We start from the raw sequence: 23,670 nt of genomic DNA, 5'->3' as shown, positions 1-23,670 counted from the left end.
GTATGAAACACATGAAAGGATCTTGGTAAATATAATGACACAAATAAGTATAATATTTATATAGAATTGTTATATCGTTTATTTGTTAAAGATATCCACACAATAATGAAATTAAAAAACATGCGATTTCAGTCTTACATTGAGTCTTTTTCCACTAAACTAATTGTGGACTTAGCTTATGTGTAAATACAAAACAAATATAATATTAAATATATGCTAATGGAATAACTTTCCTACTACTCTCTTATCATAAAGATACCGGAGAAAAAAAAAAATAATCTGAGGAAAATCTTGTATCATAAAAAAGTATGTTTTTGCAAACTTTGGTATTTTTTAATACTTTAACAGGGGGCAAAAAAAAAACAGATCACTATACGTTGTTAAACTTTTTGTCATATCACTTATAATCATACTTATATGGATTGTTTTAAATGGGTCACTGCATTTTAAATCAAAAAGTATACTTCACTGGATATGTTAATAAACTTAGATAAAAAAGAAAAAAAGAAAAATAATAATAATAATTAGATAAAAAAAATTAAATGAAATATAAATGTATCAAAATTATTAATATTCTTAATTTTATAGCTCAAATTCGAAGAATTATATAGGCAGCGATGAATGACGATGATGATATGTCAGAATTTTCTTCCTCGATAGTATCACGTATTTCTTTTTACCCATTCATCACTGTCAGCATTACTATTAGAAGAATAATGTACGGAAACGATGTCTTCGAAATTGTTACCGTCCTCGCTATCTGTGTCATGTATTACTTCGTTATTATTATCAATATTATTCGCATCCGTAAAATTACTTGATATTTCGTCATTATTTTGATCGCTATCTTCTACGGAGGAATTGCTATCAAAGCCTTCATCGCGATCAATGCCCAAATATTCCGCGCCGCCTGAATATACAACGTACGTGTGACATAAAAATATTATTCAAAAACAAATATGATGTAATTTACCTTCTATAAGATCAAAGGGGACCAATTCTCTGGGATCTCTTAAAATATGTCCGTCAACATCCATTGGATTAGCCATTTCTAATATTCTCAATAGCCATACAGGAAAGCCATTTTCAACGACATAAATATCGTTTTCATTCTCAAGATCGTTTTCCAAAACATTAATGAACGGTTGCAGATTTTCGATATCATTATCAGCAACAGCCATCATATTATTTCCTTCGTTATCCCTATTATTATTTGCGAGATCGCCATTTTCTATCACCACTGGTTCTAGATTTTCAAACTGTGGTGCTTCCGCTACACTTGGTGATTCTGAATCAGGTATCCGATCGTGTGCTATACTAGATAGATCATACTCCGGTGTCATATCCGGTGCTGATGCAGAATTTGGATAGCCAGAATCTATAATCTCTGGTGACCAGCTATTTGGAGGAGTCTCTAAAGACTCTGGAGAATTAGGCTTTCTATCTGAACATTTTATAGACTTTGGACTGAAATTGTTTGGATAATTCTTACATCCAATAACAGTTTTTATTAAACATGTTTCAAATTGAATATTATTTACATTTTCTATTTCCTCAGATTGTAATGTAAGATCACTATCTTCGTTGCTTATATTTTCAAGCCTTAACGATTTGCGATTACAATTTGTTTCTTTATTAGCTTTTGCAATACTTCGTGGAGAACTTGTGTATTGCGGTTGATTTGTACTTGATGCAGCTACACAATCCTCTGGAACAAAATGATCTTCATAATAAATCTTTTTTTCCTCTGCATTTACTTGCTCAAGTTCTGCAATACTCGTTTCATTACACTCATCAATTTCATTTTGAAAATAATTTGTGCATTCTGTGCACGATGATACTTTTCCATTCAAAGATGTATCGAAATGCATACAATAAGAAGCAGTTGCTTCTTCCAAATTAACAGATTCATCTCTCAGTGTGTCTAACGAATGAAAAGTGTTATTCAGCAATGACGAATGTGACACGTTTTTATCTGTAACTGTGTCATCGCAATAGGAACTGTTCAATTGATCCAAATGAATTAATAGCGGTTGAGGCGATATCGAAGAGGATAATACAGACGTAGAATGGTAAAAATCTAATGTCTCATTTAGTCCTTCAGCGGGTTTTATAAACGTATTATCGTCATTATGTGTGTTCGCATTAGTGGTTGTATCGCTATCGGATAACATACAGGATTTCATTTCAAGCGATGACGCAGCATCATCATTTTGTAAAATGGAATTATTTGGAATTGAATCAACGGAAGATTCGTGAACGTTTATGCTATCAGAAAGATTATTAACATCTGGTGATTCATGTTCAACATCAAACAGAAAAGTATCGCTAAAATCTATGGTAGAGTCACTACTATCACTCCGTTCTTCATCCCAGCTATCAGACTGCCAGGGTTCCTCTGTATATCCCTCGAAATAACGTCCGATTTCGTATCGTTCATTCAATCTACCGTCATCAACTTCTGCGATAATTGATTGCTCTGGAATATATGTAACGGGACCTTCTCCGTGATCAACAATGGGCCATCCTGCTTCTTCCAAAATTATTCTCAATGATGCCATTGTAACTTTAAATTTACTCAATAACGTTACCAAAGATTCAAGCGACAATTCTCCTTTTAAATTATCAAAAGTCATAGCTTGGTTGACATGATACGTAACATCATCCAAAATCTTCTGTTCGTCCGAACGGGCATCAACTCTATATGGGAAGCTATGCGAAGATACGAGCTTAAATAAATTATCAGTACCTAACAATTCCGAACCGCTCTTTTCACTCTTAAGACAAAAAACAGCCATTTGAGTGCAAGCACCTAAATGCTCCGTACCTTCTGGCCCATCACAAATGCCATGGAATGTCACTTGATAATCTGGATATCTTAGAACAATATTACGTCCCCTAGAAATGAATATAATTCTTTGCAAAGTAACTATATAAACGTATATGTATAAGTAATTAGAAGGTGTAAAAAATTTACCAATCTTGGAATTGTTCCCTAGTCCATTCGAATTTGTGATCTAGATGCCGGAATCCGGGATAAGAAAATAATACATTAAATTCTACATTTGGCGTTGTTATAATAACTATCCTTGGTTTGATATAACCAAAGATATTAAATGGAAGATCCGTTAATGCGTCTGGATACAAATGTTCAATCCTAAAAAATTTCATTTATTATAGTTCGATACAAATAGACTTTTAAGACATAATTATGTTGATCATAACGCACAATTCTATGCAAGTCACAGCATCGGTTTTCTCCAATTTTGTATCATGGTCTGTAACGCTCCCTTCGTAAACATGTATTGCGAATGGTTTTTGCCGACAATGTAAGAAATCACAAACTAATGGTCTGGCTTTGCCTTTGTTAATATCGAGAACAGTTCTATCAATGTCTACGCATAATACTTCGTCTACATCTGGGATACTTTTCAGATGAACCAAAAAGTTAAGATTTGCACAGCCAAAATCTACAATCTATGAAAATAACACGGAAATAGATAATGCGATAAACTTTATTAGATTTACAAAATATTTATCAAAAGGGATGATAAATTTCATTAATAAATTTCAAGAGCTATATGATCTGCTACAGTTAACGTTAAATAAATAAAATGCACAACTATGAAAAAGCATATATAAATGTGATATCGGACCTTTCGTATCTGGCCTTCGTATTTATCGCTGGAAAGTATATCGACTGCTGCATAATATCTTTGTATGGAAGCTGGTGGAGAAAATCTTATTCTTTTTTCCTCGTAATAATTTAGAAGCGTATCGGGATCTATTAAGTCATAGATTTTATCCCGTACAACAGCAGGTGACGTATTCATATTATTTTCTTTTTTGGTACAATAACTATCATACGCGTACTTTCGAAAGAAGGAAAATACATGAAGTAAAGTTATAAACATAGTTAATTAAAGATATGCTGTTAAAATGTTTACGAACCTCGACGCACGTGTTTAGTCGTATCGCTTCAAAGAACGAGAGCCATGTTACCTCAATGCTTCTTTATCCCAGACACAGAGGCGTCATTTACCTCATGCGTATGAAACGCCATCTATACGTGTAGCGCGACAATCGATCGCACGATCGCACGTCACTGATTGGTCGAACGTATATTCCAATAGATAATAGCTCACGATTGAAAACAAGTCAGTGTCGTTACGTACAATCCTTATTGTTAATGCCAAGATTGGACGGACACGTTCTTCGATGACAGAGCTGAGGTAACCTGTTTAATTAATTTAATACTAATCTAATTTTCCAAATTTTTCAATTGTTCTTCATTATTATTATTAGTAAATTTCTTTACATTTATCTTTAATAACATCAAAAAGTAATTTAATAACTTTAATAACATCAATAATAACGATACAGCTGTGCGAGCGGGATTATACTTTTGAGTGGCTAGTAGTTAGCCAACAGGAACATAAAACTCAAATTTATATTATTAAAGGATTGAAGAATATACTTATATACATAACATCGAAAGTGACATTAATATGTTAAATTAATAATACGTTCATAATTATGTACAAGCGAACAGCGAGATATCGTGTATTTTCTTCAAAGCGCAGATTGTCAGAAGCTTTTTTGTACCCTTATCGTGTAAAGTATGAGAATGAAGTAAAGTACGAAATATCTTGATAAATTTGACGCATCATATTTAAGTTTTGTTAAAATGACGTAAAATCGATTGATCTTTTTCAGTTATATTACGAGGAAATAGAAAAGATTCAAGAGTTACAAGCCTGACATAGTCATACAAATATATTTACATATCTGGTAATTGCGCGCAAATGAGAAAAAGTCTAAGGCAACTTTTATATTAGTCATCCAGATAGAAACGACGTAGCGTTTTTATAAAATTCCAAAATACTGAAACAGCCAAGCAAATACAGGCTTGAATAATGCATTTCAAGAATTGCAGAATACGTGTCACAAAGTGATGAAATTACCAAGTATGCAATCGTTCAAATTAAGCAGAAGTAGTTTGTAAATTATACGCAATGTTACTGAATCATGGGTGTAAATTTTACAGATTGGTAAGACTACTTATTAACGAAGAGAATAAAATTCGCAAAAGACGTACATATCGATAGTAGTGAGATGGAAAATTAATCGTATCAAAGATACATTTTGAATTTGATATTTCGAAACGTAAGCGGAAAGACGTAACATCATGTATCTGGCATGTATGATTAGTGTAACGATATTTAACGAAAAAGTGCGAATTCTCAGAGTCGGTAGGAATTACTTTCGTATTACAGATATAGTACACTCGTTCATTTTTATAATATGTATATAAAGTTAACGTTATAGTCACCACCAGTACTAATTTTATAGGATGAGATAATAACAAAGAGGCATATCGCTCATCTTAAAAGTAAGCCTCTTTTAAAAAATTAAAGGCCCTTCGATTAAACATTTTTTTTCGTTTAATTGATTGCACAGTAATATTTTTAATTGACAAAGACGTTCGATTTACGACTTATGATGATACATAACGCCTTGCAATATCATACTTAATGCCTTGGAACAAATCGTATTTAAATGCGACTCATTAGTAGCAAAGTAGTAAAGAGAACAAGAAGTTGTTTTACATCTCGAGATAACATTTTCATTTGAAAACAGTTTAATAAATTTTTTAGATAAATAAGCTCGAATCGATTTGTTATTGTGACAAGATATAAAATCGGCAACGAAAAACATGCAATGGCGCATATTAATGCGCCTGAACTTATTACAAGAACGGTGTTTAGGAAGACAGGAGAGGGGGAATTTAGTTGTTAGAAATTGTATATATCAGAACGATCGTTCTTTTGTCGAGAGTCGAACTTTCATTAGTTAAATAATAGAGTTTCGCATATAATAATATAAGACACTCCCAACGCGACGGTCATGTCTATTCGTATCACATATGTCTTTAAAGCGGTCCTTCGCACACATACACACACGCACGCACGCACGCACGCACGCACACACACCCTCTCCCTCCCGAATTCGTCAATTTTATCGGCATACCCATGCACGGTATCATCATACTAGAGTAAATATCACATGGAAGGATGAAATTTCGATCGAATGCAGTTTAGCGCGCTGCTGCCTAAGAAGGAAAAAATTACCATAGATTTCGTAGGACCGAACGAGCTATCGACGGTGATAATAATTTATAATTCTTCGCAAAAATAATTTAAATACTTTCATGGAACAAGTTCAAGCGTAGGATTGATCTAACGATATAGCTATTTTATTTCCTTTTTCTACCCAATTTCTCAGTCTTCCTCTGAGCTCCTCCAAACTCTTCGATTTTGCCTTATTTATCCTTTTATATTTTACGTCTTTTGGCTTTGTCACCGACCTGTGATTACTCATTACTCTATTGTACGTCACCTGAAACAATAAGGATAAAAGGGATTTATAGAATCCAAGCAAATTCGAATAAATAGTAAGGAAATACACGTGTGTCACTTATCGAAAAATATCGCAAAGATCGTCGTTCTCGATCATCTCGTCACCTGCGCTTGTTGGCTCTCGTCTCCTCTCGGTCTTTCACTTTCCAGAGAATCAGCTTCCTGCGCTAGTCTCTCGAAGCTACCGTAAAGCTCCTGCAGTCTGCCCTTCCCATTTCCCAAGTTCTTCGTCCGCCTCTCATCGCACTCGTAATTTTCTGTAGATTCGGATGGTTCCTGGTTGCTTTCACTGTCGCCATCCTCTTCTACCGAATACACGGTTTCCAAGATCTCCGGTCTACGTAGAAAACCGTTGCATCTTCGCATCGATGAATATTTGCTGGATGGCTCGACCGCATCCGATACCGATCGTATAACTGTTACGTCCGTGATGTTCGAACGAAATCTTAAGGAAAGAAAACAAAGGAGATGAATACATTTTTAATTTTTTCTTAGCATAGGACATTCGCTAACGTTATAACCGAGGATTCGTTTGGTTTAGTAGGAGAAAGAATTCATTTGGATTAGAACTTTGGAGAACTTTGGACGATTTGTCTCGATATACGCAATCCCATACGATCATTTTTACGAAACGTTTTTCGCTACGCTACGAGAACGTGAGGAAGCTCCCCGCGCGGTCCAGCCTACAAATAGCGGCCGTGAAGTTTTTTTTTGCCAGGAGGCGGAGCCCCCTTGCTGGATCGGATGCCGGGGACGGGGTCGGACTGCGTCTGGGCTGCGTCTGGGCTGCGTCTGGGTTGCGAGGAGACTAAGCATGCAAGGAGACTTTTCGTATCTCGTATATATCTCGATGTTGGACAGTTTTGATCGTCAAACAGTTTGTTAGAAGAGTCTTTCTAAATAAAAAGTCTTCGAAATGAAAATCTATGTTGTTAAGAAATATATGGCTGCACGCGCATGTTTATGTTACAACGTTTACCTCGGCGGTGCAGGGTCGTCCGCGGCCTCCTCGAGTACGACGGCGCTATCGCTGTCTCCGAGGCTGTCCAGTCTGTCGAGAGCGTCGCATGGCGGAGAGTCTCTCGTACCTGTACCACTCCTTTCCGCCAATCTGCTTTGCAATTGCCGTATCACTCTTTGTTGCCTGAGAATAATCGATTCCCGTTGCACCAGGCTTGCCTCGATTTCCTTCTGTTTCCGACAAAGTCGCGATTCGAAGAGAAATAATTGGGAAGACAACGTGCACAATTGTTCGGCCTTCTCTCTCGTCAGCCGCGCCACGAGTTCCTCCTGGAAAATGTTCAAGTGTCCGAGTATTACTTGTCACGCGCGAACCTTTTATATCTGCCTTTATATCGGAATCTTATCAAGGTGTTGCGTCGTCGGGAAGCTTACCTGCAATTTGAGCGTCCTCCGCCAAGCTAGCATTTGATGTGCCTGTGCCCTCTGTTTCGCTCTAAGCGCTGCTATCACTGTTTTCGCTTCCTCCAATGATGTCACTTCCACATCATTTCCGTCCTTTACCACTTCCTCTGAAAAATCGTTTACCCTATCTTCCGTTACCGTCACCAACGGGCAGCTGTCCATCGATGTTTCGTCGAAACTGCTGCTGCAAGGGGAAGCGCAAGGTTTTATTATCGTCGCTTACGTTCCAACTTGAGAATTGTTTACCTCTCAAGCGATATCTTTTTTTGATCAGAACCATTTTTCTCAGATACGCCTTATTCAAAATGTAATAGAGACGCCGATAGCAAGAAATGGAACAATATTATTTAATACGAATGCGACGAGTATGTGTGTTGGGTAGAATCAATCGGTTCCTTGTTTCCGAATTCTTTGGAGTCCGAGCTGATTGCCCGCAGGCCTCTGCCCGTCAACCAAAACGCTTCGCTTTCTCAAATCAGGTGGATAAACGGAGAATGGATTTGATCACCGCCGAAAGGTTCCGGCATTACGACGAGAAACGCGGCAAAAGTACCATGGGAGAATATTGAGTTGCAAACAAAATATAATTTTATCGTCTATTTAAGTAAACGATCGTCATACGTTTGTTAAGAACACACAGGTGTAAGCAGAATACTCATTTGTGTAAATAGGTGCATCGATTCTAAGGAGTACACAAATATATATTAGAATGTTTCTTTTTTTAAGTCGAATAAATAAAACGAAAAGACCTTTTCCTCCTAGAAACGAAAGAAGAAACGGAACGACAATCTCCAGGAACGACGTGGAAACCTCTAGCTTCGGAAATGAGCTTTCGAATACACCGACAACTAATAGCTAATGCGATGTATTGAAAGGAAAAACTGAGATGCAATGTTGCAATTAATGGATAATATAGAAATTTATTATATGATACAAAACATCATGTATACTCATTAATTAGGATACAGAGTAAAAGTTCTAAAAGCACATAATATCTATTATGTTTTAACGATATTATGTAATGTAAGAATAATATTAAAAATACGGGCGATGCGATGGAAGCCTTTCGAATAAACATCCATCGAGCTGAACTTGATAAAATATTTTGATTCAGAGATGGGAATCTCAAAGTAGTATGCACATTTGTGCTATTGAAGCAGAACAACTTACCACCGCTCTATTGGGCTCTTGGCAGAATCAAAAAGATCCATCCAGGGACGAATGATGTTGTCGGAGTGTCGTGACAGTTTCAACGGGAAGAAGACGATTTAAAAGACCGGTCAAAAGTCTTTGTTCGTTATCTAGAGAAGGTAGAAATTGATTACTCGTCGATTCTATTGCGATTAGAATTTTCTTACTCGAATATTAGTTAATATTTGTGATAGGTATACCTAGACTTATTTTATTATGTACCTTATACGTATTATCCTGTATACTTACCTTGCTACATCGCTCAGTTTTGATACTTATGTATATCGCTTGATTGTTTGATTATTTCATTCCGAGTTGCTATTTAATTTTAGAAATAAAATGCTTCGAAAGAAAATCTTTCGACGAGTATAAATAGTCGATAGAAAGTGCACAGCTAGAAAGAAGCAAAGACGAGAACGCAAGGACTTGAAGTAAATGACTGCAAGAACGTTGACTGAACTTGTTTTACAATTGCGATGAAATACAAGTGCGATAAATAATTCTATCGACGTACGCATCTAAAGTAGACACGATAAGATAAATAACATCCCACCCGCCTCGAATAATACCTGTTAAATTTTCAATTATAAGTGACGATGATTTTATTCGTGATGTCCGTTGATCAATTCGCAAATCTCAGTGAAATAAACGTAGGTATTATTATTTGCAGTCCAAAAAAAAAGTACTTTTGGCCAATGAAATTTGTAGTTGGCATTAGAGGAGAACACAGCGGATAGTATCTTCTTACCATCCTTTCCCTCGATCTTCCTCCCTCCCCCTCCCCCTATCCCGTTCCCTGCCCCCCCCCCCTCTCTCCATTTCTCGCGGAGCTTCTTGGATGCTGGGAGGTGTAAAAAAGAGAAGGACGGTGTATAGATCACGCACGTATGAGGTAGATTGCGGGGTGCTGGCCAATCATGAAATCAGGTACACGTGCAGTACCAGACGGTGTACACCGTAGGATACGTCTTATTATAGAACCCACGGGGTTCCACCTTGCGTTTAAGAAGAAGGTATCGGCCATTCTTTCTTTCTCCTTCAAGCCAGCACAAGCGAAAGAGATAGATAGATCGATAGATGGATAGATAGAGAGAGAGAGAGAGAGAGAGAGAGAGAGAGAGAGAGAGAGAGAGAGAGAGAGAGAGAGAGAACAGGCTTGAAAGGAACGAAAAAGCAATGTTTCTATGGTCGAGCGAAGAGATGCTTGCGAGAAAGAGAGAAAGAATATTGCAGAGGTGTGTCTACCGACCCGCGAGGTCAACATTGTTACCTTCATTATTGGTATAGCCCTGAACACAACTTTCTTCTTATGTTTCTTTTCCTTGTTTTATATTTCTTTCCATTTTCATCATATATGAACGTAATCGGTGAAAATTGTAAAAAGGAGATAACAAATAAAATGAAGAAGAATTTATTTGGAAATATTCTGAAACTGTTTTTTGTGAACGGAAATATTCATTATTAAAATCATTAAATTATTAAGTAGTAAAACTATTGCATACTAATTGAAAGTAATTAACGTTAAACTCGATGTTGAATGCATACGCTTTTCCAAAAGCGACGTATGAATTCTCTCTCTCTTTCTCTCTCTCTTTCATTGCCTTCAAGCGTTTCTATAATACATCGTCGCGTAGAAGAAGCGAAGTAGGCGATAAATTTTCGTTCTATAGTGAGCACGCGTGTGCACGAACCTGTATTCCCTTTATTTACTACGAAACCGATACGCGATATACAACAGCGGAGGTGCAATATTCCGGCAAAAAGGCGCGAGATGATGTATCCTGGGCATCGCGCAATCAATTACTTTCCACCGAGATACACAGTTTGTGTATTAAACAGAGAGATAAAACGTATACCCCGAGTCTTCTTAAAGCTCTCGCAAAGTCGACTACTATTTTTCTCACTTTGACTCAACGCTCTCGTCTTCAGAAGAAAGTAGAAGTGTCGTTAGCATATTAGCAGCATGAATGATGGCACGACATTCATTTTCCACGTGACTGGCAGCAAGAAGACCGACTTTCCTTTTATTAGACGATCGCAGTTGGTTCGAGCGTCTTTTACTGGAGTTTGGAAGCGTAACGCTTAAAGTATCGCCACGAGACGAACAAAACGCAAAGGAAGGGGTAAAGTAAAAGGAAAGAAAAAAAGAGAAAGAGAGACCTTTAGAACATCGTAGATTCGCATCGTTAATTACTTGTATTTTCCGCCTCTGGCCATCAACTCGAAAAAGCTGATCTCTCTCTCTCTCTCTCTCTCTCTCTCTCTCTCTCTCTTTCCCCTCTTCTTGCGATTTATCCTCAACACGGCAAATACGTAATCTATCACGGTAGATAAGCCCGTATTAGTTGCCTTAAGCTTTATCTGAATGTCGTATCGACGCAGTGACCATGGACGAACATTGAACATGCATGCCGTTATCGTAACTTCTTCTTGCTTTTTCTTCTTCGACTTTGCCACTTTTATTTTGGATCGTTGTCTCATTGTTGTTGTCTTTTTAACCGAACGAGGGACTATGGCCCTTCGCTTAAGAAAGATTCAAAATGTAATAACTCGTGTACGAGCGGATCCGTTTTCTTTCCTTTACCTTTTCTTTACTTCTCGTCCATTCTCTTTGTTTATCCGAGACCGAACGAAGTAGCATCGATCTCTCTCCCATCTTCTCCTTCTGTATTTTTCACGTTTTACACTTGTACACGATTTTATCACTTTTTCCAAATCTATCGTGGAAAACGATTTATCATCGGCAAGTTTATTATCGCACGAGCCGCGCGATATCGCGCCTATTTCTCGATCTTACTACTATACTTTGTAGTTTTATCTCCTCGGTAAGATAAAGTACATTTTACTCCCTCCCCATTAAAAATCTATTCAATTAGCAATCCATATTGAGCTCACATAGAATTCTTTAAAAATATTATTTAGCGGTCGAGAGCCAATAGAAACAACAAAAGACTTTGAATCATTATCTTCTCTTTAGTTTTCATTTACCGATAAATTCGTGCTACGATCGCGCATCATTGCACTCATCTTAATATCGGCATCCAATTGTTACGCGTGACGAGAGTGCATTCCGTGTGTATATAATGACGTGCGTCATAGGACATACGCTCCCTAGTATCTACGATAAGTCGTAACGAGGAGTGGGATAGATCCGATTATCCTTCAAATCATCGACGAGGTAATACTACTACCTTCCGTCGGCTTTAGTTCGTGACGTAAAAAAGCATACGTCGAAATGAGAAACGAGCTTTTTTCGTTTCCAACGCGAAATGATTCTTTGTCAGGGTTAGCATTTGCTAGTATCTCGTCTCTCGTACTCCTTTTTTCCTTTCATTTTTTCCTTTTCTCTTCCGTATCCTTCTCCTCTCAATCTATCTTTTTCCTTTTTTAATAGTCCGCAGTGACCCGCTTTCCGCGATAGAATTTTCAAGTGCGCTCGAAATTAGCACGGGTTAGCCGCTATATTGCCCCGCACAACATCGACCAAGCGACTTTCCAGATGTTCACTCTTGATGTTAATTACGCTTTGACGCCGTGTATGCGCGGAGTTGCATCGAGAACAAAGTGTTGATTAATTAACGAACGAAGGAAATACTTTTAAGTTCAACGTTAAATCCAGTACATATTTAGATCGAAGAAATTGAGAGTAATTGCGTCGCTTGGTGACGTAAGCACAAGCAAATACTATACAAATACTATACAAAAATGAAAATAAGAAAGATCGTAAACCTTAATATTCCAAAAAATATCGCACAATTTTAAGATCAAGTTTTCAAAGGCTTCTTTCGAATGCACGAGTGGGTGTTTTACGATAATCGTCGAAGACTCGTCGTTAGCTTCGGACGCATGATTTTTCCAAACACGAACGTTCTCCATCCAAGCGATCGAGATTCACCTTCTCGTTGGGTAAAGCATACCCAGTTGTCCCTACTTTTCGTTAATTTTTTTGCGATCTTGCAACGTGGTACGCACCGGTCGAGAAGAGACACGCTTCCAGACAGCGGCGGCCTTTAGACCTACATCCATTTCGAATTATGGTAGAACATCGACTCGATGGATGATAGCAAGGCCGATTTTCAAATAACATAACGAGAGTTTTACGTTCTACGTACATATTCTTGTTTCGATGCAATAGGTGTGTATATTCTTCGTCGGAAGTATTCTCAGTTCTCTTTACGATATCTCGATAAAGCAGCGAGGAGAAATTTGTAAGTCGCAAGACTTCTGCTTTGACTTTCCTTCCTTTGAGAAAACACGTACCATGCTAATTGGAGTAGATATGTACCTACTTCCCAAGGCGATTCGAAGATATGAATCTTTGCGTAGACTAGAAATGGATCGCTTTTTGTGGAATAAACTTTCCGTTATAAAACTATCGAGCGTTGGTCTTCCATCTTCTTGGTCTTGCCTGCGATACGTACCTGCAACGGAGTAAAAAAAATTGCTTCACCATCAAAACGCAACCGACGTTCGATGTTTTTCCAATAACTATTTGCGAATAAATTTCAAGCCCTAATTGCTGAACATCGAAGCGATTCGTTGTTTTCGTTCGCAAACGAAGTCTCTCTCTCTCTCTCTCCTCTCATTCCCTTCACCTATCTCTATCTATCTCTTGTTTCCAAAGGAGCGTTCGTTAGGGTGAATTCGATGCGGCATAGGTACGAAGAGTGAAGAAAGAAAAGAAAGAAAGAAGGGAAGAAAGAAAGAAAGAAAGAAAGAAAAGGAAAGAAAAGGGAGGCGGGAGGGGAGAGAGAAAAAGGCGACTCGTCGTGTAGTTGGAGTCTGGCGATCGATCGAAAGGATATATCGCGGCCGCCACGCTACGAACAAGAAGGTTTCTCCACCGGGGACAAGAAGGTAATCCCCTTTTGCTCGTACCTCGAGGACACCGGATACAAGCTTGCATTACTGGCGCGCCATCGTGAAAAGCGATCTTCGTTAAAGAGAGAATATTTCGTCGAAACGAGCAAAAGGTCTTTTCCTCCTCCACCTCAACTACCTCGTTAGGGACTTTGATGTGCGCCAACTATATCTATAATAATAAAAGGATCGTGGGCCTCGTACCTTATATGATATTCCCAAAGAAGGCTTATCTATTCTTTAAAATACGAGAATAAAGTTTCATATCAAATACGCCAACGAATTATTTAATTTTCAGAAAAAGAAAAAAATTATATTTTACAGCGTAATTTACACGTTAAGAAGATTAAGGAGGAAGAGGCGGAGAAGAGCATAGATAGATCCACAAGGTATGAAGACGAAAAGCAGGAGATTGAATCGGATTTCTTGCATAATTAATAGCAACGTTGGGCGCTCTGAAAAACTCGATGCTGAGTCCTCCTCCTCTTCCTCTCCCTTTTCAAGCTCTTCTTCGTCCTTTTCCTTATCTCCTCCTCCTCCTCCTCCTCCTCCTCCTCCTTTTTCTTCTTCTTCTCCTTTTCCTCCTTCTTCGTCTTCGTCGTCTTCGTCTTCTTCTTCTTCTTGGATAGTGCTACATCGGCATTAGAGGCAGAACACGTTCTCGGAGAGTTGGCATTTGCCGAGGAAAAGGTGAACGTATGGCGGTGCCGCGCGTTCTTTCTGAACAGCCGCGCGCGCACGAAATACTATATATGCGCACGATGTCTGTGCACTTATGTACATAAATGCACAATAATTATTTGGACAAAGCGTGTAAATTGAAGCTATTTCGCGCGTTTGGTGTTCAGTAGTTGATACACATATAGGTAGGATATACGTAGAAACGCACGCGCGCACACATACCATTACGCATAGATACATATTATACATATGTACGATGATGGAACGATCGTTATGAGGCGTAGCACCGTGTTCTTTTTCATAGCAGCTGCCAATCGCGACTCGCCGTACGTCATCTTCCTCTCTCTCTTCTCTTCTCTCCGCTCTTCGTCTCACCTGACCACCTCATCCTGGTGTTCGATCGCGGTGCTATTTGCAGAACTCGCTTTCTTCATCCGGTACCCTACGTACACACGTACGATACCTATACATATATGTTATGTTTGTACATACGCACACATGCGTAGGCACATATACGTGGGTACGTACGCAGTGTCCTTTCTTCCTTCTTCTCTCGTCGTCCTGACATAACTCACCGATGGTTCGCCATTACCGTAACTTACCGCTCGCTATCTTCCTTTCTTGCTGCTCCTGGCTCGTCCTTCGATGCCTTCGATGCTCCAACTTTCCGACTTGCATCGCTTCCTTTTCTTCTACTTTTCTTTTTTCTTTTTTGTTTCATTCGTTCTTCTTTATTCTATTTCCGTCTTTTTCAACGCTTTTACTTTCACGGAATCTGGTTCAAGAGCATTGGCAAGGTCATCTTTACAGCGAAAAGTGAATAAATCGAGTTAAATGCTATATCTATGTACCCCTCCCCCCTATCCTCGATGAATATTTATTTTATATATCAATTTAAGACGAATCTCAACTAGTCGTCGTATCGGCCGCAAAACTTGTGCGCAATGGATACGCGATATTAAGAGGAACGTTCAAAGGGGAACGTTGTTCGAAGACAGACAGAAAATAGAAAGTGGTGCAGGAATAGTTCGGAATGATCCGACACATATTTATCTAGAGGATTTTCTAGTCGAGATACAAGTAACACTTTTGCTCCTACACGAAAATACCCATATAATAATTATTTCTTTCCTTTCCTATTCCTCAAAAAGAAAGAAAAAACGAAAGGTATGCGCCGCATATCTCAAGAATCCAACAACGACGCGTTAGGCTCGGTAACTCCCTTAGTCTTCCTCATTTGAATACACATATAAATCTACAAGGGGATCGTGATTTCATAGGATCGTAACCCGTGTGACGAATAAACATAAATCGGCGGCGAAACGCGGGAGAGTACGCGAGCGAGCGGAGGAAGGAAGGATCAGGACGGAGAGGAGGAGAATAGTAATAGTAGTAATAGTAGTAACAGTAATAGTAGTAGTAGTAGTGGTGGTGGTGGTAGTAATAGCAGTGGAAGAAGTTGCGCCAAGGCACATATATACGCCTATATATGGGAGAATCCGTCGATTTAAATTGTAGATGAATCCCCCCTTCGCAAAAATCTTTTTCGCGATCGGGATAGGAGCAAAGGGCACACGTCGTCTGCCTTCAGGGGGGTCTTTCTAGCCTCTTACTTTCTTCTTTTATCATTCTCAAGATATAATCAATTTCAAAGGGAATTCTTCCAAAAATCCTCGAGCAAGATATCCGAGTTACAGTTAGGAACGCGACGTCGAGTGGGAGAGAGAGCAGTCGATGGTGGGATCGGAGGTAGCACCGGTAGTACGCTCGACCCAGATTAAATTCACAAACTCATTCGACGTAACAACGTTATCCTTTGTTCGTGAAATCGTCAAATGTAAAAAGTTGCCGCACGCAATTTACATCTGATACAATTCTTTCGTTCGACATTTGTCGGATATATCGTCGTACTCGACGGCAATGTCCGAGGGCACGCAGAGTTCGACGAGTTAACGTTAATCGTTAACGTTGCCAAATAAAGTAAGAACAAATAGACGAAGAAAAGAAATTATGACAATAAGTAAATAAAATGAACAAGAATGAAAAAGAAAAGAATGGAGAAATGAAATTCTACTAGCAGTCGCTCGACGTGACTCTAGAGTGGCATTTGTCGGCGTAAAGCATTGGTTTTTTACTTTTTCGCCTATATACCTACGTATTTACAATGAATTCCAAGGAGCCGTTAGAACGAAGCATTGTTCGCTAAACGAAGCCTGAAAACTACGAGAGCGCGCTTGGCAGCCACTCTCGGCTCGGCTTTCGAGTGCGATCGATCGATGCACCGACATTTCACCTGTCTAAAGCCATACCACCCGCCTCTTCCTCTTCCTCTCCCTCCCCCTCCCCGTCCTTCGTCTCATCGGAAAGCTTGGTAGCTCTCTAACAAAGGCAAACTCGAGCTAATCTCCGAGAATACGTCGAAATCGTCTTTTTTATTGGTAACGAGGCCGTGCCTTTTTTCACATTTAAATAAGTCGCTCGTGTCGACGTTTAGCAACATTTCCAACGTCGTTCTGTATTTTGATAATTTACATCGAACGCGATCCAGCCTAATCCACCTCGAGCGTTATTTTGGATATTTTTCTATTGGACGAAAGAAGCACCTTTAACGAAGATCGTTCAGTTGGCAGTTATAAACGCGCTTCGGACCGCTTATCCACCTTTTGCGATATTTATTGTTTTCCGCGAGCGGTATTAGCGAGATAAGAGAAGGAGGAAGTACTCACTTTATGTACGTACGTCCGCGTCTTTGCGATAAAATTGTTCGCGCTGTAAGGGCTCCTATAGTTAGACACGCAAATACGCACAGATACGTACGATTGTGTTTACCGCCACAATCGGTTCGGATCGCAAGCGACGGTCAATGAGTCACTCTCACCTTTGTAAGAGAAGCCGTTAATAAGAAAATCACGTAGAGTACGCGGCTCGAATGATCGACATCAAGAGGAACGAACGACGAGAAATCCTTTTGCACGTATGAAAATAGCCATTACATCGATTTCAATTGTACCTCTATATTATACTCGTAGACTTATCATTTTGTCCAAAATAGTCATGGATAAAAGAAATGTGAAGGAAGGAAGGAAGAAAGAGAGAAAATCGTGTTCGCTGATAGACGACAACGAGTTAGTCTTTGCGATCGAAGAACGTTCGGTAGGAAGCCGATGTAACACATCCGTCCGTTAACGAGAGTTAACGTGGTCACGCGATCGTAAGAGTTTTTAGCACAACGAGAATAACTTTGTAACTTCAATAGATTGAAATTAAAGGAGGAACGTCGAAAGGGACTATGGAAGCTTTGGTTGATGGGGCGCGCACGTTCGTAAATGTTTCTAAACGTTCTCAAACGTCCGTGAACAGGTAAGGAAAAAAATAAGTTTCGAACTTGTTGCCCGAACAACTGTGCACTCGATGCGGCCTAATTAAGTTTCTAGCCTTCAAAGTCGTAATCGTACGTCGTCGTTTTTCTCGATCATTCGCATCTCGATGTGTCAACTCGTTTGGCAAAAGGTGCAACATTGAGATCGTGAGTTACTACGGCAATGTCCTCCTTCTCGTCACATCCCTCTTTGAAATTTTCTCGCGGAGGGAAAAAAGAAAGTTCTTCTTTCTCAGATCTTTCGTAAGTTGCGAGATGGCAGGAGAGCAGATTCTACAATGAGCGAGTGATCCGCGCGTTAATTAGGGCCGACCGCTTAATTGAGCGTTTCGGTCGCTTCGTTAGTGTAAAAAGAGGAGATAGAAAGGCGCCATAAAGGAGAGCGAGAGAGAGAGAGAGAGAGAAGTACCGCTGGCTCGGAGAAAACTCTATTCCGCAATTTCCTCCGCCTTACGTGGGAAACGCATAATCGCGTGAAAGAGGTCGACTCTTTTGACTCGGTACTCGATATCATAGAAAATAAAATGATTAATAAAATGATATGCTCGATGGTTTGCTTTAACGAAGAGACTAAGAAAGTCTACGATTCTTAAAAGATTCTTAATCTTCTGCTTTCTCGAGTCTTCCTCCACTTTTATATCGGAACAATCTCACTTTACTTTCGAACAATGTCGTGCCGTTGCATTATCGCTCATTTATTCTTTATTTTTACGTTTTAATTAAACCATTCGTTTTATCGTTCAGCTAAATATTTTTTTTCACGAATTTTCCCGCCTTCCCACAAATTTGTAACTACTTGGTTCCTTCGCATTCGCGCTTTTCTTACACCCACTTCGAGTCTGTTATTTTTATTCGACTCCCCAGTTTTTGTAACTTTCTATTCCCTTTATTGGCAGAGGCACACTTTCAAGGAGGCTCGGATAACGACCCTCTTTCGTATGCAAAGTCGCAAACCGTAACGCGCGCAGTCATTAAACGTTTCTAAAAGGTGATCTCTCTCTCTCTCTCTCTCTCTCTCGCTCTCTGTCTTTCGGTAGAACCCAATATCGCACGCGATATCTCAAGGCGGCGTTATTTAAGGCGCCAACAGTACTCGATGTTTCAGCTTTAGAGATGTAACAAGAGAGTTGAAAAAAAAAGAAAAGAAACAAGAAGAAAGAATAGAAGGTAAAAGAAAAGGGAGAGAAGAGTAAAGGGTGAATGCAAGGGCCGAGAAAAAGGAAGGGCCAGGCGAATTAGCATTTCAATTTGTCCCGCAGGTGTTCCGCGTGCGAGTATGCGCGACATCGGGCGCCGCGACACTGCTTCGCCGGCGTACGCGGCACGTTCTCTCACCAACGGGTTGTCATTTTCAAGGGGGAGGGGGGAGGGGACACAGGCAGAGAGGAAGCTCGAATACGCAGACATTTACATGCGGGACCGACATCGACCTTATCTTATCCACCTGCGTACCGGCCGTACGTCATTACGATTGCTCGCGAGCTAACCTTTCTTTTTAAAAGGGTCGACGATAAGTCTTGCGCAGTTTTTTCTTTGTAATAGCGGTCAAAAATAAAAAGTAATGGCGGTCACCGTTAGACCGGAGAACGATGCCGTATTTCCTATAGTTGATCGATTCTAAAGGGACTTTATCGTTTAATGGAATTTCAGGAAATTGGATCAGTCGAGGTTTTCGATCTTAATTAAGTTTCGCAGTCGCCTTCGTCGTCGCCGTCGCAGCCGCCGTCGCCAATGTCGCCAATGTCGACGGCGACGCGAGCGGGAACACGATATTTGCATAATGAGCGGCCACCGTCAGAGCCGGTATTTATAGTTTTCGCATAAATGTCGATTGTTATTGCGGCAAACGAGAAAAACGAGTCGAATCTCGGCGCGGATAAATGTCAACAGTTAGCAACCCTGCACGCAACCCTTGCGGAAAGAATTTCTTTCATTCGTCAACGATACTTGGAAGGACGTACGCTTAACGTTTTCTTCCTTACGTTTTTCCTAAGAAAATAAATGCGAAATCGTTCGGTTTTTACTCGAGACCGGACGCCTTCTGCTTTATTCGCGCGCATTCCGGTCTCCCTGGGGTCTAGACGCGCTACGGTAAATAAATAAATGCTGCTTGCTCCAGACGATAGATGAGGAGGGAGCTAGAGAGGGAACTTCTGCCATGTCCGAGACCTCGTTAATTTATATCCTATCGATTCTCGGCTCTCCGCGAGACCCGAGTACGCCGCGTGTTTGCTTTCACGGTTCGTAATCTCTCGATCTAATTTACATCCCGTCCCCGGACAACGTTGACGTCCGACAGAGTCACTTTCGGTGCGACGTCTCTTGATTTTTCCAAATTCCACGCTTATCTTTGTCTTGTACAAGACGTTTTATAACAAAGATTCTGGCGATTCGGAGGATAAACCGAGAGTTTGAGAAAGGCATATTTACCTGAAAGTACTTGCCCTTATGGTCTTCATGGCTCGTGGTTCGTCTTATTCTTTCTCGTTCAAACGGAAGAGGAATCTTCTTCTCTTGGACGATACGCCGCCACTGATCGATCTTCTCAAGCACACACACACACAGAGAGAGAGAGAGAGAGAGAGAGAGAGAGAGAAAGGCGGAAAGCGTCTCTTTCACTCCACACTCGCGAGCCGTATCACTTTCCTCGATCTAACGACTAGATCGCGAGTTTGGCGCGTGTGCACAGCTTCGACAAACGAATGAAAACACAAACCAGCGAGGATCGGCAAGGAAGCGCGCGCGCGCTACGAATCGTCGGTTTGTCCAGCGAAGCACGAATATCGATCGTTTCTTTCTCGATCGTAAAGAAAAAAGTATATTATCTTTGAAAAAACGAGGCAAACGATATCGTTTCACGCACCGATACAATGGACATTCATCTCTGTCCCTTTGCGGTCATATCAAAAGTGGGAAACGCGCGCACGTTTCTTCGAACTTTACGCTAGCTCCGACTGACAATGAGAAAGCTTCGTGAGCCACTCGAGGAGGTTAGTTATGGCGAGAGAGGGACTCAAAGTGGCCGCGTAAACTTCCCTCCTTTCTCTCCTTGGCGAACTCGCTTACGCTTACGCCTTCACCGCTCGGCCGGCCAACAGACGAGGCCCCTTTTTACACTCTACTCGTGCCGTTCTCGTTGTTACAACGGCTCTAAACGTCTCGGACGTCTCTCGCTCATTTTACGCGCGCCGCTGCGTCTCGAGCGCTCTCTCTCTCTCCCTCTATCTTTCACTCACTCCCCTCCCTTCGATCCTCCTTTTCTCACTCTCCTTTGAAAATGCGGAAAGCCGTGTGACAAAGTCGCGTTGCATCCATGACGATGATCTCGGAAACTAAGGCCACTTTCTTTTCTCGATCAAACAAATTCCATCGCGACACGATGATATCCCTTTCTTTCCGCTTTTACGTCCGCGATACTCGAGAAACAAACGATATCGTCTTTCTCTTTACGATTCGGAAAGATTAGAAATGTTTGATGATCGTTACGTCTTTCAAAGTCGCATGGGAACGTGTATATCCTCGTTTCGTTTTAAACGGAGAAGGATCGATAAGAAAAAGGAAAGGGTGTTCGTAAGACTATCGAGAGGAAGACGAGGTTCGAGGAGTCGGTCGGCAGGTGCCAGTTGACGAAAGGTCCTCGTGCGTCGGTAAAGGAGGGAGTAGTAACTCGCGGTTCGTTCGAAGGAGAAATAGGAGTAGGGAGGGAAAGGGTAGAGGACTGGTTTTACGTGAAACCTCTCGACCCGACCAGCCGGACTGCTTCGTTGCGACCGCGAGGGAGGTGCGAGGGAGGCACAAGGGAGTCGAGAGGGAGGCGCGACGAGAGGTATGGTGAGCGGACACGGCAGCGTTGGGTCCCGTTCTTCGGAGAGAGGCTTACTCCGTGGAGCGCGAGGAAGTACTGTTACTTGCAGAGAGAAAGGGGGAGAGAGAGAGAGGAGAGAGAGAATGAGAGGAGAGAGAGAGAGAGAAACGAGGCCCGCGGCGTGGCGCACCGGCAAAACGCGCCAGATCCAGATCTGACGACCGATCGTCCAGCGACGAAACGCGTTACAGCCTCTCGGCTCCTTCTACTTTCTTTTCGCTCACTCGCTGTCGATCGACTTGCCTTTTCCTTCCTCTTTACTCCAAATCCGTGTATGCAACGTGCATCTGTATACGTATATGTGTCACGAGATTCTCTCTTTCCTGCCTTTTACCGTGTATCAGAGTCAACGCTTTTGTTTACGATCGTCGCACTTTTCACTTATCGCGTACTACCGAATGGCCGGACGTGCATACGCGAGAGAGATACGACGATTCCGCACGAATGAGTTTCCCGGATCTTCTTTTTACGTTCGTCTCTTCCTCTCTCTCTCTCTCTCTCTCCCTCCCCTCTCTCTCCCTCTCTCTCTCTCTCTCACACACGCGCGCGCGCACTATTTTACGCAAAACGTCAAATCAAACGCATCGTCGCATATCCCTCCTGCGGTGGCTTGCTACAGGGTGAAACCGTCCTGGATATCTTTTCTCGGTAAAAATCGCGTAAAAAGGAAACACCGCGGAAAATCACCGCTCCGTGGTCGCGGCACGACTGAACGGCGAACCGCCTCCGCGCCGGTTCCGCGACGCGCTCAGGTACGTACGAATGGTTCTCTTTCCCCTACTCCGACGGTTCTGATCCGTTAATATTTTAACTCGTTTGCTTGTTTTCTTTTTCTCCTCGAAAATAATACCGTTCTCTCGTGTCTCATCGAGTTCGAAGGAATTTCGAGCACTTTGACGCAACACTGACGCAAAATTTAGACGAACGATTTGAAAGTTTAACCAACGTTCGATTCCTTACTCGGCGCGAAAGGAGGTGCGCGCGAACGTTGGAAACCGGAGCAAGATACGGGGAGACACTCGGTCCTGTTTACTTTTGTAACGGTATGCGCTCCGCCGATGACATTTTCCTTCTTTTGCGAGGTATCTCGTCGTCGAGACGATACTTCTGACGTTTTGGCTATTATCCCTCGTTAATTGCTCCGATTCATTGATCAAAAATAAAGTACAATTTTGTCCTAACGAATAGCATTTTAATAGGTCGAAGAGTTTCGTCGATAACTCGATTGTACGTAACTCGAGACCCTTTTCCTTCGGAGACTATCGACTTCATCTTTGAAATAGAAAACAGCCTTTAAATTTGAAGGAAAATCCTGAACCGGCAACCCTGCATTCGAACGTACATATGTATGCACACGGTCGATGTGTTGTAGCACGCGCTTTGTATGCGGCTAGACGACGCACGGTACTGGCGTGTGTGTTGCGTTTCGCGTACGTACGCGCGCGTGTGCGAGCGTCCGCATATGTTCGAGCACTCGGTCGAGCGGGTGTAACCGGTTTCACCAATTTTTTTCCCGAAATACACACTCGCGATGGTTCGTAAAATTGTACGACCCCATTGTACTCGTTCGACATCTGGGAAAGCTAGTCTATATATACATGCATATTATATATATATATACACACACACACATTATACACGTTACAGATATGGCGCGCGCGTGTGTGTATATATATATATATATATATTCGCTTCATTAAAACCCTATGTCCGCGCGTACCACTTAACCTTTTTTTCATTCATAAAATGTCTAGAAATTCGAGATCTAGATCGAATCTTACGATTTTCGCAAACATTGGCACTAAAATCAACGATTTTCACTATTAGCCGACTCGAGCGAATTCTATTTT

At 41.0% G+C, this 23,670-nt stretch overlaps 2 protein-coding genes and 2 long non-coding RNA genes across 8 annotated transcripts in view; 2 read left to right on the top strand and 2 right to left on the bottom strand.

Annotated features, from left to right (window-relative positions):
- Positions 1–48: 48 nt before the first annotated feature.
- Positions 49–4,141, bottom strand: LOC127072340 (uncharacterized). Of its 2 annotated transcripts, XM_051012699.1 has the most exons (6): positions 3,952–4,141; positions 3,657–3,872; positions 3,230–3,477; positions 2,978–3,157; positions 974–2,898; positions 49–910 (listed from the first exon to the last, which is right to left on the bottom strand). In XM_051012699.1, exons 2-6 carry the CDS (start codon positions 3,831–3,833, stop codon positions 663–665), a joined length of 2,778 nt encoding a protein of 925 aa, XP_050868656.1. In that variant the 5' UTR covers positions 3,834–3,872; positions 3,952–4,141; the 3' UTR covers positions 49–662. The 2 variants fall into 2 exon arrangements, with proteins under 2 accessions (XP_050868656.1, XP_050868655.1); XM_051012698.1 differs by having other exon boundaries at positions 3,657–4,141.
- Positions 4,142–4,342: 201 nt separating this feature from the next.
- Positions 4,343–23,238, bottom strand: LOC127072365 (uncharacterized). Of its 3 annotated transcripts, none has more exons than XM_051012768.1 (6): positions 20,386–23,238; positions 9,015–9,145; positions 7,815–8,028; positions 7,399–7,709; positions 6,525–6,864; positions 4,343–6,399 (listed from the first exon to the last, which is right to left on the bottom strand). In XM_051012768.1, exons 2-6 carry the CDS (start codon positions 9,053–9,055, stop codon positions 6,223–6,225), a joined length of 1,083 nt encoding a protein of 360 aa, XP_050868725.1. In that variant the 5' UTR covers positions 9,056–9,145; positions 20,386–23,238; the 3' UTR covers positions 4,343–6,222. The 3 variants fall into 3 exon arrangements, with proteins under 3 accessions (XP_050868725.1, XP_050868726.1, XP_050868728.1); XM_051012769.1 differs by lacking the exon at positions 20,386–23,238 and adding an exon at positions 9,285–9,768; XM_051012771.1 differs by lacking the exon at positions 9,015–9,145.
- Positions 7,908–8,935, top strand: LOC127072385 (uncharacterized). Its single transcript, XR_007785385.1, has 2 exons — positions 7,908–8,047; positions 8,134–8,935. It is a non-coding gene; the product is annotated as an uncharacterized LOC127072385 (long non-coding RNA).
- LOC127072387 (uncharacterized) overlaps positions 22,424–23,670 on the top strand; it is a 38,421-nt gene continuing 37,174 nt past the window's right edge. Inside the window, exon 1 of one of the 2 annotated variants that reach the window (XR_007785389.1) lies at positions 22,424–22,572. This is a non-coding gene — a long non-coding RNA (uncharacterized LOC127072387). Of the gene's footprint in view, positions 22,573–23,205; positions 23,355–23,670 lie in introns of those variants that run through there. The other variant, XR_007785388.1, reaches the window with a different exon arrangement.

This window comes from Vespula vulgaris, chromosome 25, assembly GCF_905475345.1.
Source record: "Vespula vulgaris chromosome 25, iyVesVulg1.1, whole genome shotgun sequence".
In the NCBI taxonomy this organism is placed as follows: domain Eukaryota; kingdom Metazoa; phylum Arthropoda; class Insecta; order Hymenoptera; family Vespidae; genus Vespula; species Vespula vulgaris.
Note: the sequence above shows the minus strand (reverse complement) of the source record. Positions and strands in the feature narration are given on the sequence as shown.

Bases quoted from the DNA above. Each gene is read 5' to 3' on its own strand.
- LOC127072340 (XM_051012698.1), bottom strand. From the start codon at position 3,914: ATGTTTATAACTTTACTTCATGTATTTTCCTTCTTTCGAAAGTACGCG. The intron at 2,899-2,977 runs GTAAATTTTTTA...ATTCATTTCTAG, and splicing joins AGGGAACAATTCCAAGATTG to GGGACGTAATATTGTTCTAA. The intron at 911-973 runs GTAAATTACATC...TTGTATATTCAG, and splicing joins CCCCTTTGATCTTATAGAAG to GCGGCGCGGAATATTTGGGC.
- LOC127072365 (XM_051012768.1), bottom strand. From the start codon at position 9,055: ATGGATCTTTTTGATTCTGCCAAGAGCCCAATAGAGCGGTG. The intron at 8,029-9,014 runs GTAAGTTGTTCT...TTCCCCTTGCAG, and splicing joins AAGAGCCCAATAGAGCGGTG to CAGCAGTTTCGACGAAACAT. The intron at 7,710-7,814 runs GTAAGCTTCCCG...AACATTTTCCAG, and splicing joins GGAGGACGCTCAAATTGCAG to GAGGAACTCGTGGCGCGGCT.